At 34.6% G+C, this 14,083-nt stretch overlaps 1 protein-coding gene across 1 annotated transcript in view; it reads right to left on the reverse strand.

The window, feature by feature from the left end:
- Positions 1 to 14,083, reverse strand: part of BMP5 (bone morphogenetic protein 5) — a 117,334-nt gene that overhangs the window by 49,688 nt on the left and 53,563 nt on the right. Inside the window, exon 2 of the mRNA XM_047860435.1 lies at positions 8,787 to 8,979. Within this exon, the coding sequence (XP_047716391.1) occupies positions 8,787 to 8,979 (193 nt within the window). The remainder of the gene's footprint in view (positions 1 to 8,786; positions 8,980 to 14,083) is intronic.

Genomic DNA, 14,083 nt, shown 5'->3' on the forward strand with positions numbered 1-14,083 from the left:
CTTTAATAACCCACACTTACAAATTTGGGGTATAGGTATTAATTCATTTAAATTTAGTAAAATTTTTTGATGCATATAATCCATACTGAACCTTTATATCTGAATCAATTAGAAGAAAAAAATTCAGTGGAACATTTATCAAAAGAAGTAAAATTATTTGTATAATCCATAACAAGAAATATTGAGGCAGAAACATTCCCCAGATTGTTATAGTTTCAATATCTATTTCTACATGTGTATATATATGTGTATATATGTGTGTATATGTGTGTGTGTGTGTGTGTGTATATATATATATATATATATATATATATATATATATATATATATAAAGAGAGAGAGACAGAGAAAAGAAATAGTTACCCAAGAGTATAACCATTCTATAATCTAACCAAGAAGCACTCAACCTGGTCAAGGAAAGCTTTCAGAATTTGTCTGGAAGAAACACAGATACATTTGGAAGAAAAGTTTCAGTACTTTACTTCCATAAGTCATGAACCTTACAGTCCACAGGACATCTCCAGTTTTTCCAAAATTTCTACTATTGTAAGTATTTTACCTCCTTCCATCACCCTTTGCCTTTGGATAGCTTACCAAGTCCAACAAAAATGTAATGATGGCCACGCAAGGAGAAAGCATCATACATCTTCCTCTGGGTGTTTGACATACATACCATAACACCACTTAAGGAGCCCACTGTCCAGTTCTGGTATGGAATACATGAACAAGGGACAACAAATTAATAAATTATATTCTCTGGAGTTCATAATGTCAGAAGTTTCTCTCACAAGCAGCTGTAACTTAAAAGTGTTGGAATTTGTTAGCTGATTGATATTTTCAAGTGTTTTTTTCTACCAAAACAAATGTGAAATAATAAAATGCTATGAATCTCACAGGGCACCAATTTTCAGAATATCTGATGCAATGCTGTATTTACATTTCAAAAGTACAGACGCAAACTGGTAAAATAGCAATATTAGATGAAATTGGATGACACACATGGCAAAAATGGGAAAAAAAGTTGAACTCCCACTATGAAAGTTCAGTTTTCTCTCTGCAAATTTTTTTTAATTGCCAAGATATTGTTAATGTTTAACAGGTTTCCTGGCATGACATCATCCCATATTTTTCCCCTGCAGAGAAATCCAAACATGTGCTACTGGATATATATATATATACAGAGGCCCCATCATTCAACAAGATATAAGGAAGTAAGACGATCAGAAAGATAGTCCCACCACATTTAATGCCCCCTCATCAATGAGCCATGTGTACAAAGCACCATGCACCCCAAACTCTAAGACCTCTAAAAACTCTTCCTTGCTATGATTCTCAGGACCCAAAATATGAAATTAGTCAAAGAAAATTGACTTGACAGTACTTTATTCCTGTGTTTAAATTTATAACTTAAATCTATAAAAAGAGCAGGATTTCTTGGGGTGCCTGGGTGGCTCAGTCAAACATCCAACTTTGGCTCAGGTCATAATCTTGCATTCATGGGTTCAAGAACTGCATCGGGCTCTGTGCTGACAGCTCAGAGTCTGGAGCCTGCTTCAGATTGCGTCTCCCTCTTTCTCTTACTCTCCCCCGTTCACGCTCTGCTCTCACTCTCTCAAAAATAAAGAAACTTTAAAAACAAATACATAAATACATAAATACATTAATACATAAATAGAAGGACTTCTCAACCTCAGCATTATGGACATTTTGGATCAGATCATTCTTTATTGTGTGGAGGTGCTGTCCTGTCCATTGTAAAAGGTTTACCCTAGCATTTCCACCCACTAGATGCCAGGAGCACCCCATCTTTCCACCCTCACCAACTGTGACAGTCAAAAATGTCTCCAGAAATTGCTAAGTGTTTCCTGGGGGGCCAAATCACCCAAGCTGAGAACCACTGAACTAGAACGTAAATCCCTGCACAGTGAAGAAATTTAAGCTATACTTGTGTACCTACGATCCTGTATACTTAGTAAAAGGTCATCAACCACCAAGTGTCCTCCTCTGCTATCCTGCTCTCAAGAGCCCATGAAATCTTCCCGAGTAGAAATTGTCAATGTACGTTCTGAAGTACCTCCACAGAAGAATCACAAATCTTAGAGTTGCAGGATCGGGAGATGATGTAAATATGAAGCTGACTGTGAACTGGAACGATGACAGCTTAACTAAATATATCCAAGTAGTGAAGGTGGCTAATGACATCGAGCAGGCTAGCTTCAGATGTTTTTGCAATGGAGTACAAAAATGTATATTCATAGCAGAACATTAGCAAAAGGTTGAATTATACATAATACATATATATATATATATATATACACACACACACATATATAGGTATATAGATATTAATTTTTTCACATACATATAGGCATATATGTGTGTGTGTGTGTGTGTATACATGCGAAAAAATTAATTCAAGTAAAGCATTTAGTACAGTGCCAGACACATGGTGAGTGCCCATTAAATGGTGAAGTGCTGGCTGCTATCCTTAGTAGCAGTAATACTGGCCCTGATAGTTTTCTTTGTATTATTTAATTTATACATTTAAACATTTTAATGTTTAGGAATATTTCTTCTAGGACATGTCCCCCTCCCTGTTCCCCTGTCTCTCTGTCTCTCTGTCTCTCTCTCTCTCTCTCTCTCCCTCCTTCCCTCTCAATTGCTCTCTCCTTATAGAAAATTCCTACTCATCTCCAAAGGCCCAGCTCAAGGGTGCACCCCTCTCAGTGGATTCCCCTAAGGTCCCTCACCTTCCCACATGAAGAATTAATTTCCCCTTCATTTGTGTTTCCACAACACTTAGTGCATACTTACATCATAGTGCTTAGCACATTGTATCATAGTTATTAAAGTCTGCGTGCGGCAGGCCCACCACAGCCCCTGGCCCTCGGGCTGTGGGCTTTTGGGATTTTATTTACTCGGCCTCCTGTCCCTTGTGCTAGCTACATGGTAGGAGCTCAGCAAAAGCATGCCGACCTCAGCTGAATTATCTGGAAAATTCAATCATGTGGAAACCTCATTTCCCAATAATGCCAGATATATGAGGTGTGACTGAAGAGCACTGCCTTCTATATAGAATTGGGGGCTGTCAGCCTTATATGAAATGATTAAATCAGTGAAATGATGCAAAGTGTGTTAACTTTTTAACCAAGAAAAATAAAAATCTGGATAAATATCAGAACACTCTGTTAAATTTCACACATTTAAATACAAGTAGGAATAAATGGGGGAGGTGGGAGATGGTAGAACTAGAATATATCATTTTAAGACTTTTAAGTCTTGCTAAGATAAATAGCTGTGAAAGAGATGACATAATGGGGCATTAAAATTTTTTTGATTCATTAATGCTGTCAAAAAATTCACAGACTAGATGGTTAATAGATCAGACAATGTCTTGAGTAGAAAACATATCTATAAAACATCAATCTGAATTACTTCAAGAACCCCCACCACAACACTCCTTGATAATACGTTAGGGAAAGTAAGCCTTATATATTTAACACAGTGCATTCAACAATGCATATACATATATGTATATACATATACATATACATATACATATACACATATATGCATTGTTGAATGCACTGTATTAAATAACACAATCTGTACCAGCTTTTTAATTTTTTTGAGTTTAATTCAAAACACTAAGTAGGAGTGCCTGGATGGCTCAGTTGGAAGAGCACACAACTCTTGATCTTGGGGTCATAAGTTTGAGTCCAACGTTGGATATAGAGACTACGTAAATAAATACACTTTTTGTAATTAATTTATTTATTTTGAGACAAAGAGAAAGCAGGGGAGGAGCAGAGAAAGAGAGAGAAGCAGCTCAGAGATGTCAGCACAGAGCCCAACAGACATGGGGCTTGATCTCACAAAAACATGATATCATGACCAGAGCCAAAATCAAGAGTCCCACGCTTAACCACCTGAGCCACCTAGGCACCTCTAAATAAATAAAACTGAAAAAAAAAATCTAGGTAAAACCCGTAAGCCTGAAGGTAGAAGCTTTAAGAGGTGACCCCAGCTTTTAAATTGGCCAGAGGTACTGGTTTCTTTTCCTATGCCCATTTTGGTTCTTGATCTAGGAAATATATAAAACCGTAGATAATCAACACTAAACAAAATATAATAACATTTGAATTTCAAAAGTACTTTTTAAAATTGAAATTCTTTCTGTTTTAACTGTGATCACATGATTTGTAAATTATTTTTAATCTATTCTTCCTCACCTTCACAGAGTTAAAGTCAAAGCTTTCTGTTGCAGAAAAACTTTCCTTAGTATAGAGGAAAAAAATATATCTATTTCTTTATCTCTCTCCATATTCTGTATGGGGAAAATGCCTTCCATGGCTTAATTAAAAATAAGAGCTACTTATTGTTAAATGCTGGTGTTTTGTTTAGCTTCATTTTGATTTGGTTTTTCCTGGTCTCAACCTGGAGAAGTTTGGGAAGGCTATTTTGTAGAGAAATGTGTAGCATAAAGTTGTTTCATTATTCTCTCTCCCTCTCAACTAGAATTATGTTTGTTTCTAATTATAAAAATAATGTTTGTTATAACAAATTTCAAAAGTACACAAAAAGGTAAGAATTAAAATTTCAAACCCACAAATCTGCAATAAACACTTGGTGCTTCCATCTGATCTGTTTTCCACATGAGTTTATTTTAAACTAGTATAATCATATATCATACTTTTAGTCAACTAATGTTATAATCTGAGAACCTTCCAGTGTTATCCAATATTTTTAAAACCTAATTTCTACTGGCTATATAAAGTATAGTATCTCTGTTTTTCAGAAAACAAAGTGTAACTTCTTACCTCCTGTTTAACACTGAACTGAAATATTCTCAATTTATGCAATTGCCAACACTAATACTGTAATAAACACTTATATGTGAATCTGTGTCCAATTTGTCTACATCTCTGATATTCCTGTAAAATAAATTCATAAATAAGTAATCTCCCATCTCTACCACTCTTCAGCAGTATTTTAAATAAGAGCTTTATTTATTTACCATTTGCTTTCAGAGACAGCTTCATTGGTGTTGCTAGCAAGTTGAGTGGTATTCATTTCATTATTAAACTTAAAAGCATACTAATTCCTTTTATATGAATCAAAGATCAGGTGATTTTTTCATGAAGTAAAGGCACCTGGCATCATATGACTTACTTGATCTTTACATAAAAATAGGTGTCAGTAAATGGTAGCTATTATTATCATAATAACCACCTACTTTTGGTTAACCTATGTATGCCATCCTCTAAACCTAGTAAACTAGGTGCTCCTACTGAACTATATGAGTATATATTGACCAATGTATTTATAAAGTATCAGCTATGGTCTTTGTACTGTGATAAGCACTAGTTCTTCCCAAATCATCTCAAATACTATTATTGTTCTGAAATACTTATTATTACTTTTATTCTTTTCATATTTGTAAATGGAGACCCTAAGATATACAGCAATTTCCCCAAAGGGAAATTCCAAACTCCATGCTGTTATTGCTATACATGACTACTTTCTGTGCTGGCTGAAATCCTACACGGACAGCTGAAATATTCGGAGAATTACATGTACTGTTTGTATATCATCTGTCCCTTAAATCTATTTCTTTGGAACAAAAAGAAGAGTGCAAAACGTGATTCCTGGATGTATAGACAAGAACCTAGGACTGCATCTTCTTACACTGTAGATTAATGAACACCAAGTAATGGGTGAATGCCAATTTCAAAGAAAAAGAAAGCACTATTCCAGAGATTCTCTCACCTGATCAATAGAATATAAAATTGAAATGTAGGGTATACGTGTGGGAGTTTGTATATTTTGGATATTGAAAAAGATAATTGGCAAAAATAAAACCCACAGAAAATAATAAGTATAGCATAAACTTACAGGATGATTTAGCAACAATATGTGATAGTAGATTTCAAGTGTGTGAACTTGATAGAATGAATATGGAATTGAATTTACTGAATTGAATTTTAATAAATGCTATTCAGTAAGTTGGATACCAATCTATTCAATCTATGCGATCCTAGAGTTCAGAATATCAAATACAAATATTTAAGAATATCAAATACAAAAACAAATATTTGAGAATTGATCAATATATACATGTATTTTAGAAATCACTTTTCAAAGATGTAGGGAAAATATCACGGACATTAGGAAATCCTGTGTCTTAGATTTAAATACATGTTAAAAGAAGTAAAGACTTAGCCAACTTATACCCAAGAGTACTGAAAAAGCATACAAATGTAGCTATAGAAACATTGAGAGTAATATTTTTTAAATCATGTATAATTAGATAACAAGCTTTCAAGATAAACAAATGTCCCATATTTAAAGAAATAGAAATTCTCAAAATTGTGAAGTCTGATAAAGTAAGCATAAACACCCATAAATATCCCCAGATGTGTTATTCATAAAAATCAGCATGGGTTCATCAGAAATGAATCTATAAACTATTATCGATAGTCTTTTCTATTAGTCCTTTATTTTCATCACATGTATTATGTCTTAAATTATACAGTTCACATACTTAGAGGTGAAAGAAAGCTAAATGGATGGCTGGTTCAATGGATAACATTCAAAAATATCCTGAGCAGACAGAACAATAGACCTGATTAAAGGTTAGGCATCAAATTGTGATTATTGTAAAAGTCTGTATTTAGATTCACATAATCAATAAGTATATTCTAGAGGTAGAGATCTGGCATACCAGTGGTTCCTGTAAAAACCACTTGGGTGGTTATGAAATCACCAACTACAAATTCTGTGTGCATAACTATTGTGAATGACAAAAAATAGAGACAATTCAAGCATTTTGAGATATGTTAATGGAGTGTTATCCCAATCATGGACAATAGTAATTTGAAAACTAATTCATATCAAGCAAATTAGTGCTGAGGATTCAAAAAAAGAAACTACTTAAGACACTATCCTTTCTTTAAGGAGCTCACAATCCAAATGTGGGAACACACATAGAAAAACAGAATTATAAATAAAATATTTGTTAAAGAAATATAATTAAATAACACATGGAGTATTATTTTAAATTCTCATCACTTAATTTTAAGGTGCCATCATTATTTAGTACTAAAAAAATAATGTAGTATGCCAGGCTCTGTCTCTAACAACAACAAAAAAAACTTAGTATACTCATTTTTTTTAATTTTTAAAAAATATTTTAATGTTTATTTATTTTTGAGAGAGAGAGACAGAGTGTAAGCAGGGGAGTGGCAGAGAGAGAGGAGACACAGAATCCAAAGCAGCTCCAGGCTCCAAGCTGTCAGCACAGAGCCCAACTCAGGGCTCAAACTCAGGAACCACGAGATCATGACCTGAGCTGAAGTCAGACACTTAACCGGCTGAGCCACCCAGGCGCCCCTTAGTATACGCATTTTATAAATGAAACCACTGAATTGAAATTTAAATAAACAACCGAAAACTCACCCACAGACAAATAGCTAGTAAGTGTTAGAGTTAAGAAAGGAACACAAATCTTTCTGCCATGGAATTACTGCTCTCAAAATAAGATCAGCACTTAATCAAAGTATGTCCTGCTGAACCAGTGTTTCATGGGCATTAAGTATTATACACCCAAAGGAAAAGATTCCATAATGAGATAATTTTGAAGAAGACTAGGTTTCCTTACTTATAAAGCCTTTCTAAGACTTTAATATATGATGTGCATTGTGAATCTACTAGAGAAAGGTCTAGCAGGTAGGATTTTCAAATGCATTTAACCTCAGAAGCTTTTTATTCTTTTTTCTTCGTTGAGTATTGTGAGGGACCAATGTCCCATTGAACATCCACTGGGAACTCTGGCACTCTCCAAAACCAAGAAAAATCTAAATGTCAGGAACTAGAAATTTTCAAGGAGAGGGAGGAGCCTTGGAGGGGACAAGATAGCTGTCTTTAAATATCTCATCAAAGAAAGACATACTATTTCACCAGAGGGATGATCTAGATCTAATAAATGGAAACAGATTTCACCTTAACATTTCACTGTTGCACTATATGCTAACTTGGATGTAAATTTTAAGAAATAAAAAAATAAAATAAATAAATAATCAATGAGAGTTTGAAAAAACTACATATGAGAGCTGTCCAACATAGGTGGCTAATCACCCATGAAGGTTTTACCCAAGAGATTTCTTCAGTGGATGAAAGGTCAGACAACTCTGCTAAGCTTTCTTTTCAACTCTTCTATTTGATGGTTCATTTGCAGTAATTATCAACTGAAGTTTTCATATATTTTGTATTTCAGACTATCTGTCCATTTTTTGCAACATTTTGAATTAACCATTTTGTAGACAGAAGAAATACAGGTTAATGGGCAGAATGTTGCAAATATAGTGCCTTATATCAAAATACACATAACAACACACATATAATTTACATCCATGCCAGTGAGAAATAAAGGGTCTCTTCTCCAACTTAAAAAAAACAGCAAGTGATTTAAATCATTTCAATTATAAATTTTGTGTGTGCTGACTAAAACGAAAGTTTTCTCATTTACAAAAGGAGACAAGGGGACTGGAAAGCAAATATGGGGGAAGCATGGGACCATCCAGTGCAGATTGGTGTTAGGAGGAAGGAGAAGCTGGGGAATGTGGAAGGCACTCTTCAGACCCATTACTCTTACTTTCAATGTGTCTACACCTGGCTTTGAATGTCATTACACCCAAAGAAAACATAATATGATAGATCACATGATTATCAATGGATTTAACTACAATTCATTTGCTAGGATAGTAAGTTAGACATAGAGTTGTTACCTATTAGTGTATTCCTTGATGATCTGATATATGCTAATCTTAATTGTTTCATTTTCAAATCGGCTATTACTCTGGTCCTTGTATATCCGGAATTCAGCTGCTGTCACTGCTTCCCCATGAGGAATTTGAGTCAGATCAAACCTGAATTCTTTGTAATGCCTTCGCTGGTGAGAAAAATCCTTGTCTCTTTCAACTGGAAAAGAAAAAAAAAAGGGAAGGAAAAAAGTTAATCCTTTATAAAATATGGAAATTAATGGTAAATTCTCCTGCTTTGAAGATGAAAACAAGCAAGTAGGATATTTATAAAACTGGGAAAACACTGGAACCGCAGGCTCATACATGTTTCCAGTTGAAGGAAATTCCACAAACCAACAACCTTTATTTCAAAAGCAATATAACCTCTGTGGTTTCATACAAATTCTTAGATCCTAACTAGAAAGGGTATCCAAAAATGTTTTTAAAAGCGAAGGTTGTAAAATGATTACTACTATTTTATCAGGTACCAGAACACAGAGGGGTTCATACAGGAATTAGGGATATGTAATAGAAACCCCCAGGGTTCCAGGTGAAGTCAGTGATGAGATTTAGCACAGCTGAGGGAGGAAAATAGCAAGGAGGACTGAGAAATTGCAGGAGCATAAGAACTATGTTTATGACATTGCAAAGGTCAAGTAAATAAAGTAAATTCAGGTTCACGAGAGGGATTATTTCTAAAATGCCTTCCCCAGAATTTTTTTTTCTCCTTTCAGCAAATGAAATGTCCTTCTTTTGTTTAAAAAAAAAAAAGCACTTTTATTACTTCTTATACATTGTTTGGTATAACCTCCTTATCCATGGGGCAGCATAAAGCCTTCCAAAGACTTCTGTCTGTTCTTACTCAAAATAGAGAGGAAAACATATTTTCCCCCTTCAGCAACCTTCCCACCAAGTGAAGTCAGAGAACTTTTCCTCTTGGGAACATTATGGAATGTTGAAGAATTTGGGTAGTAAGTGTGAGGCATATTATTATATAACCTGGCTTTGTAAAATAGTATATTATTTGATACTATATCCACTGAACACCAAAAACCATCGTAAGAAATTATCTATGCAAAGGACTCATTTTTAGTAATGCACTATCATGTGGTGGAGTTATGTTTCTCAGTATTGGTAGCTTGCTCAAAATCTCTCTGTTATCTAAGATAATATATAGGTCAGGATCACAAAAATTACACTGCAAAGCACTGGGAACAAGGTGCCTCACAATTACAGCCTATAATAATACTTCTACATATTTCCAGTGATGTGTTCTATTGCTAAAATTTTGTTACAAGAAGATAAAAAATGGGTAAGTTGCATAAATGAACTCCTAAGTTTCAAAAATTGCAGGAAGATAGGAAAATATCTTTAGGTGCATCATTGAAATCATGTCAACGCTGCTGTAATTATGTGAAACTTGGGGGTCCTAAACAAGAGGAAGGATTAATATTAAGGAAAAGATAAGAGGGTCACGACCAACCAGGAATGAGGGTGGAGGCCATGGCTGCTAGAACTCTTAGTTCCAGGACCAGATGGGTTCCATGTCTAGAGGAAGCTCATGACAAAGGAATGCATGATTCCTGGCCTTCATCCTTTGAAACAATCTTCAGTTTATTTTCCCCAGGAGTAGGAGGCCGTTTAGGAGGGCAGGGAGCTCATCTCCACCTCCACCTCCCATACCTAAGCCAGCAAAGAAAAATATAATCTACACCTGGCCCCGGGAAGCTTGACAAGAACAGTGTTCTGGCAGTCAGGCACATACTGACACAATCTCAGCATGACATTTTGTTTTGTTTTGTTTTTTTAAGTATCACTATCTTGGTCCTGAGAGAGGTCTGCTCCCAGGAAGATCAGTAATCAGCTTCTCACTAAATAAGGAAGACAATCCCATTTTTAGGATGCTATTTTGGTCCATAATTTAAACTTCTCCGTCTAACCTTCTGCTGGCAATAGCTTAGACTGGTATGAACATATCTCCCTCTGTACTGTTTGTCCATCCTCCTGACTCAGGTATGTGAGTGGGAATGCGTAAGGGTAGAAAATGCCTATAAACTGGATGTCTAATAACTGAAAGTGCCTTAAAACTTGCCATATTAAAACTTGCCGATTGGGCGCCTGGGTGGCTCAGCCCATTAACCAGCCAACTTTGGCTCAGGTCATGATCTCACGGTTCGTGAGTTTGAGACCCGCGTTGGGCTCTCTGCTGACAGCTCTGAGCCTGGAGCCTGCTTCGGATTCTGTGTGTCCTTCTCTCTCTGCTCCTACCCTGCTTGCTTTCTCTCTCTCTCTCTCAAAAATAAACAATAAAATTAAAAAAAAAAACTCGCCACAACTTTTGTTTACAAAGAACTAAATTTAATTCACTGCAAACTTATTCTTTTCTGATCCTCATTATATTTGGGCACTGTTCTAAGCATTTCATTCATATTAACATATTATACTTTGTAACAACCAATGAGGTATGTTCTCTGATTATCTCTACTTTGAAGGTAAAAAAAAAAAAAAAAACTGAGGAGGCAGAGAGAATAAAGACCAAAGAATATGAATTCAAGTAGTTGAGGCCACCAAGCTATGTTCTTATGCAGCTTCTGCTTGTAGATTATTACCGTGTCCTAATTTATTAAGTATTTATGCTTTACTAGAGATCTGAAATCTCATATTCACAAGTCCAAAATCCAAAAAGCTCTGAAAACTGTTTAACTTCAAGTTAGTTTGGCAGGAGAACTGGAAATTAGCTGATTTGAGGCAATTTAAAGTCTCTATTTATCCCACTTTCTATAAATATTTACTGCTTTGCTACAGAAATGTTCATGTGTTTGACTAGGTTGCACTGTTCCAGACTCTGCTTGAGGACTTCCATATTTTATGATGTATAAACCAACCAGCCATTCAAAAACGTATTTTTCTATTCTTAAAGTCAATATTTAAAATTCTAAATAACAATCATCATGCAATTTTTCATTAACAACCATTTTTTATTTGAAATTTAGACCAAAGAAATTATAGTCCTAAAAATAAGGCCTGAGACACAGGTTAGCATCCAATCTAAAGCACACACCTGCATAATGCAGGTAAGTATTGAATTCATATTATGTAAAGTCATCTACTGTTTTGGAATCCCCTGTGAGATGTTAGTATAATAAAGTGGAAAGCTAGAATTTCAGCTGTTATTATAAAATTTCAGTTTTCTAATCCAGGCTATTTAACCTAACTCCTTAAGGAGGCAAATTTTCAAAGAGTTTAATAAAATTTTATATTAAATATACCACACAAAATAAAGTTGCAGTGCAGATTTGTCCAATGACTCAAATTCCTATATCCTATTGCTTTGAATTATAATTGCACTAGTAAATTCCATGGGACATCTTGGAGTGAATAATGGAATAAAACTTATATTTATATAGCTTTGCACTCCTAATGATGCTCACAAATATTCACAAGGTAAGCTCAGTTACCTCAAAGAGCAATCCTAGGGAGGTGTGAAATATTAATATCCCTAATTTAAGAATAAGAAATTGGGTGATGACAGCTAGGCGGTAACAGATGTCTGTCTTCTAAAGCTCATTATAAATCTTTGTTCAATGTCCATACCACCTACATAATGACATCCTACAGTTCTGTACTTAGAGACTAGTTCATAGCTATATTTACACAATGTTTTTCAGCAATCAAGGATTTGATCAACAATAGTTAATTAGCATCTAACACAAAGAATGCTTGATCCAAAGAAATCTTTCAATAAATACTAAATGAAAGACTATATGAATGGATCAAAATCTGGCTCTGTTCACTAAGTATCATCCTGCTGCATTACCCGATGACAAAAGGCATGATAATTTCTTTAACTCTCATTTGTTTGGCACATATTTGTCTAATCCTTACAACCTTACTTATGTTTGTAAGTTTCTATAACTTGCCCAAGAGCCCACAATATATAATTGGGAGAGAATAAATTTCATTCCACAGCCAAGATTTCAATTCCTCATCCCTCAACAACACAACACTGTATTTATTTGTTATTTTCTGGATGTGGTTTTGTTTGTTTTATCTCATTATTACTCAGCAAAGTTGATCTTTCAATGCTTTCATTCTTCTCTGTGATGCTCCTACTTAAGAGGATGCCATACTTTCTGGAATCTGCTCATTCTTCTAGAACTCAGTGCCTCCAATATTTATCTGGGTAAATACTGTATTATATTCACTTATTTAATATTGATTCCATTTCTTATCTGAGGAGTTTTTACGACTAAACAAGTGATTGTATTCAGAGCTTGAATTAATATTATATAACATCTATATTAATATGCAAGCTCATTCTTTTACTACAACCTTATTTTAAAATAATTGTAACTCACCAGCTGGATCCCTCCATTCTCCAACTTTTTCTCCACCAGACCTACCAGCAGAATAACTTTCTCAAACAGGTTGAAAAAGAACATACAGCCACGTTTTATATCCCTTAAGTGTAAGCTTTTTGTAAGAGATATCCTTGCCTTGTTCATATCTGATGATTTGAGTAAAAATTAAGCATTATTTCACCATATATTACAATGTACTACAACCCACTGCAGTTATAAATGTCTTGGAAAGCTTAAAAGATAAGCAAGTAAACAAGAAAAAAATCAGAAAAATATATACATCTTTTGTTTTTTATGTATATTGTGTTAAATATTTGGTCCTTCCAATCTGCATTTTAATTTGTATATTATATCAACTAAATACCATGAGTTTCCTTAATCACCTTTATTATCATTTCTAATAAAATCTGTATTACCAGATTAAAAGACATAAGACTCCATAAAATCATAATTACATTCCTCTTTGGTAGTAGAAAAGACTCTCTTAATTACTAGACAAACAGAAAACAAATGGAAAAACAAAAAGGAAGGCAAGAGGGTTAGCTCATCGAAAGAAGACCCAGATTTGTCAAAGGGGATAGAATGACACATGTTAAAACATACTGAGGTCAGGAGGTTGACCCTTTTCTCTAGTGAAGACCATTCTTTTTTCTCTTACCATAGATACCATTTCTCTCATGTGAAGTGAAAAAGAGAGTTTGGGAATAAACTTAAGTAGATTTAAAACACACCTCCTGTATCAATCAATTCACCTATGGGAATTGCATTTAAAAAGAGAACACAATGACCTGCCCAGACTGCTATGTTCATATCTGCTTATATATCTAACAAGGTTCATAGGCTGTATTTTCAGCCATATGTACATTACACTAATGCCACACTCTCTTTACGATACATGCTTGTTTTGAAGATTGTTAGGTG

This window comes from Prionailurus viverrinus, chromosome B2, assembly GCF_022837055.1.
Source record: "Prionailurus viverrinus isolate Anna chromosome B2, UM_Priviv_1.0, whole genome shotgun sequence".
Taxonomy (NCBI): Eukaryota; Metazoa; Chordata; class Mammalia; order Carnivora; family Felidae; genus Prionailurus; species Prionailurus viverrinus.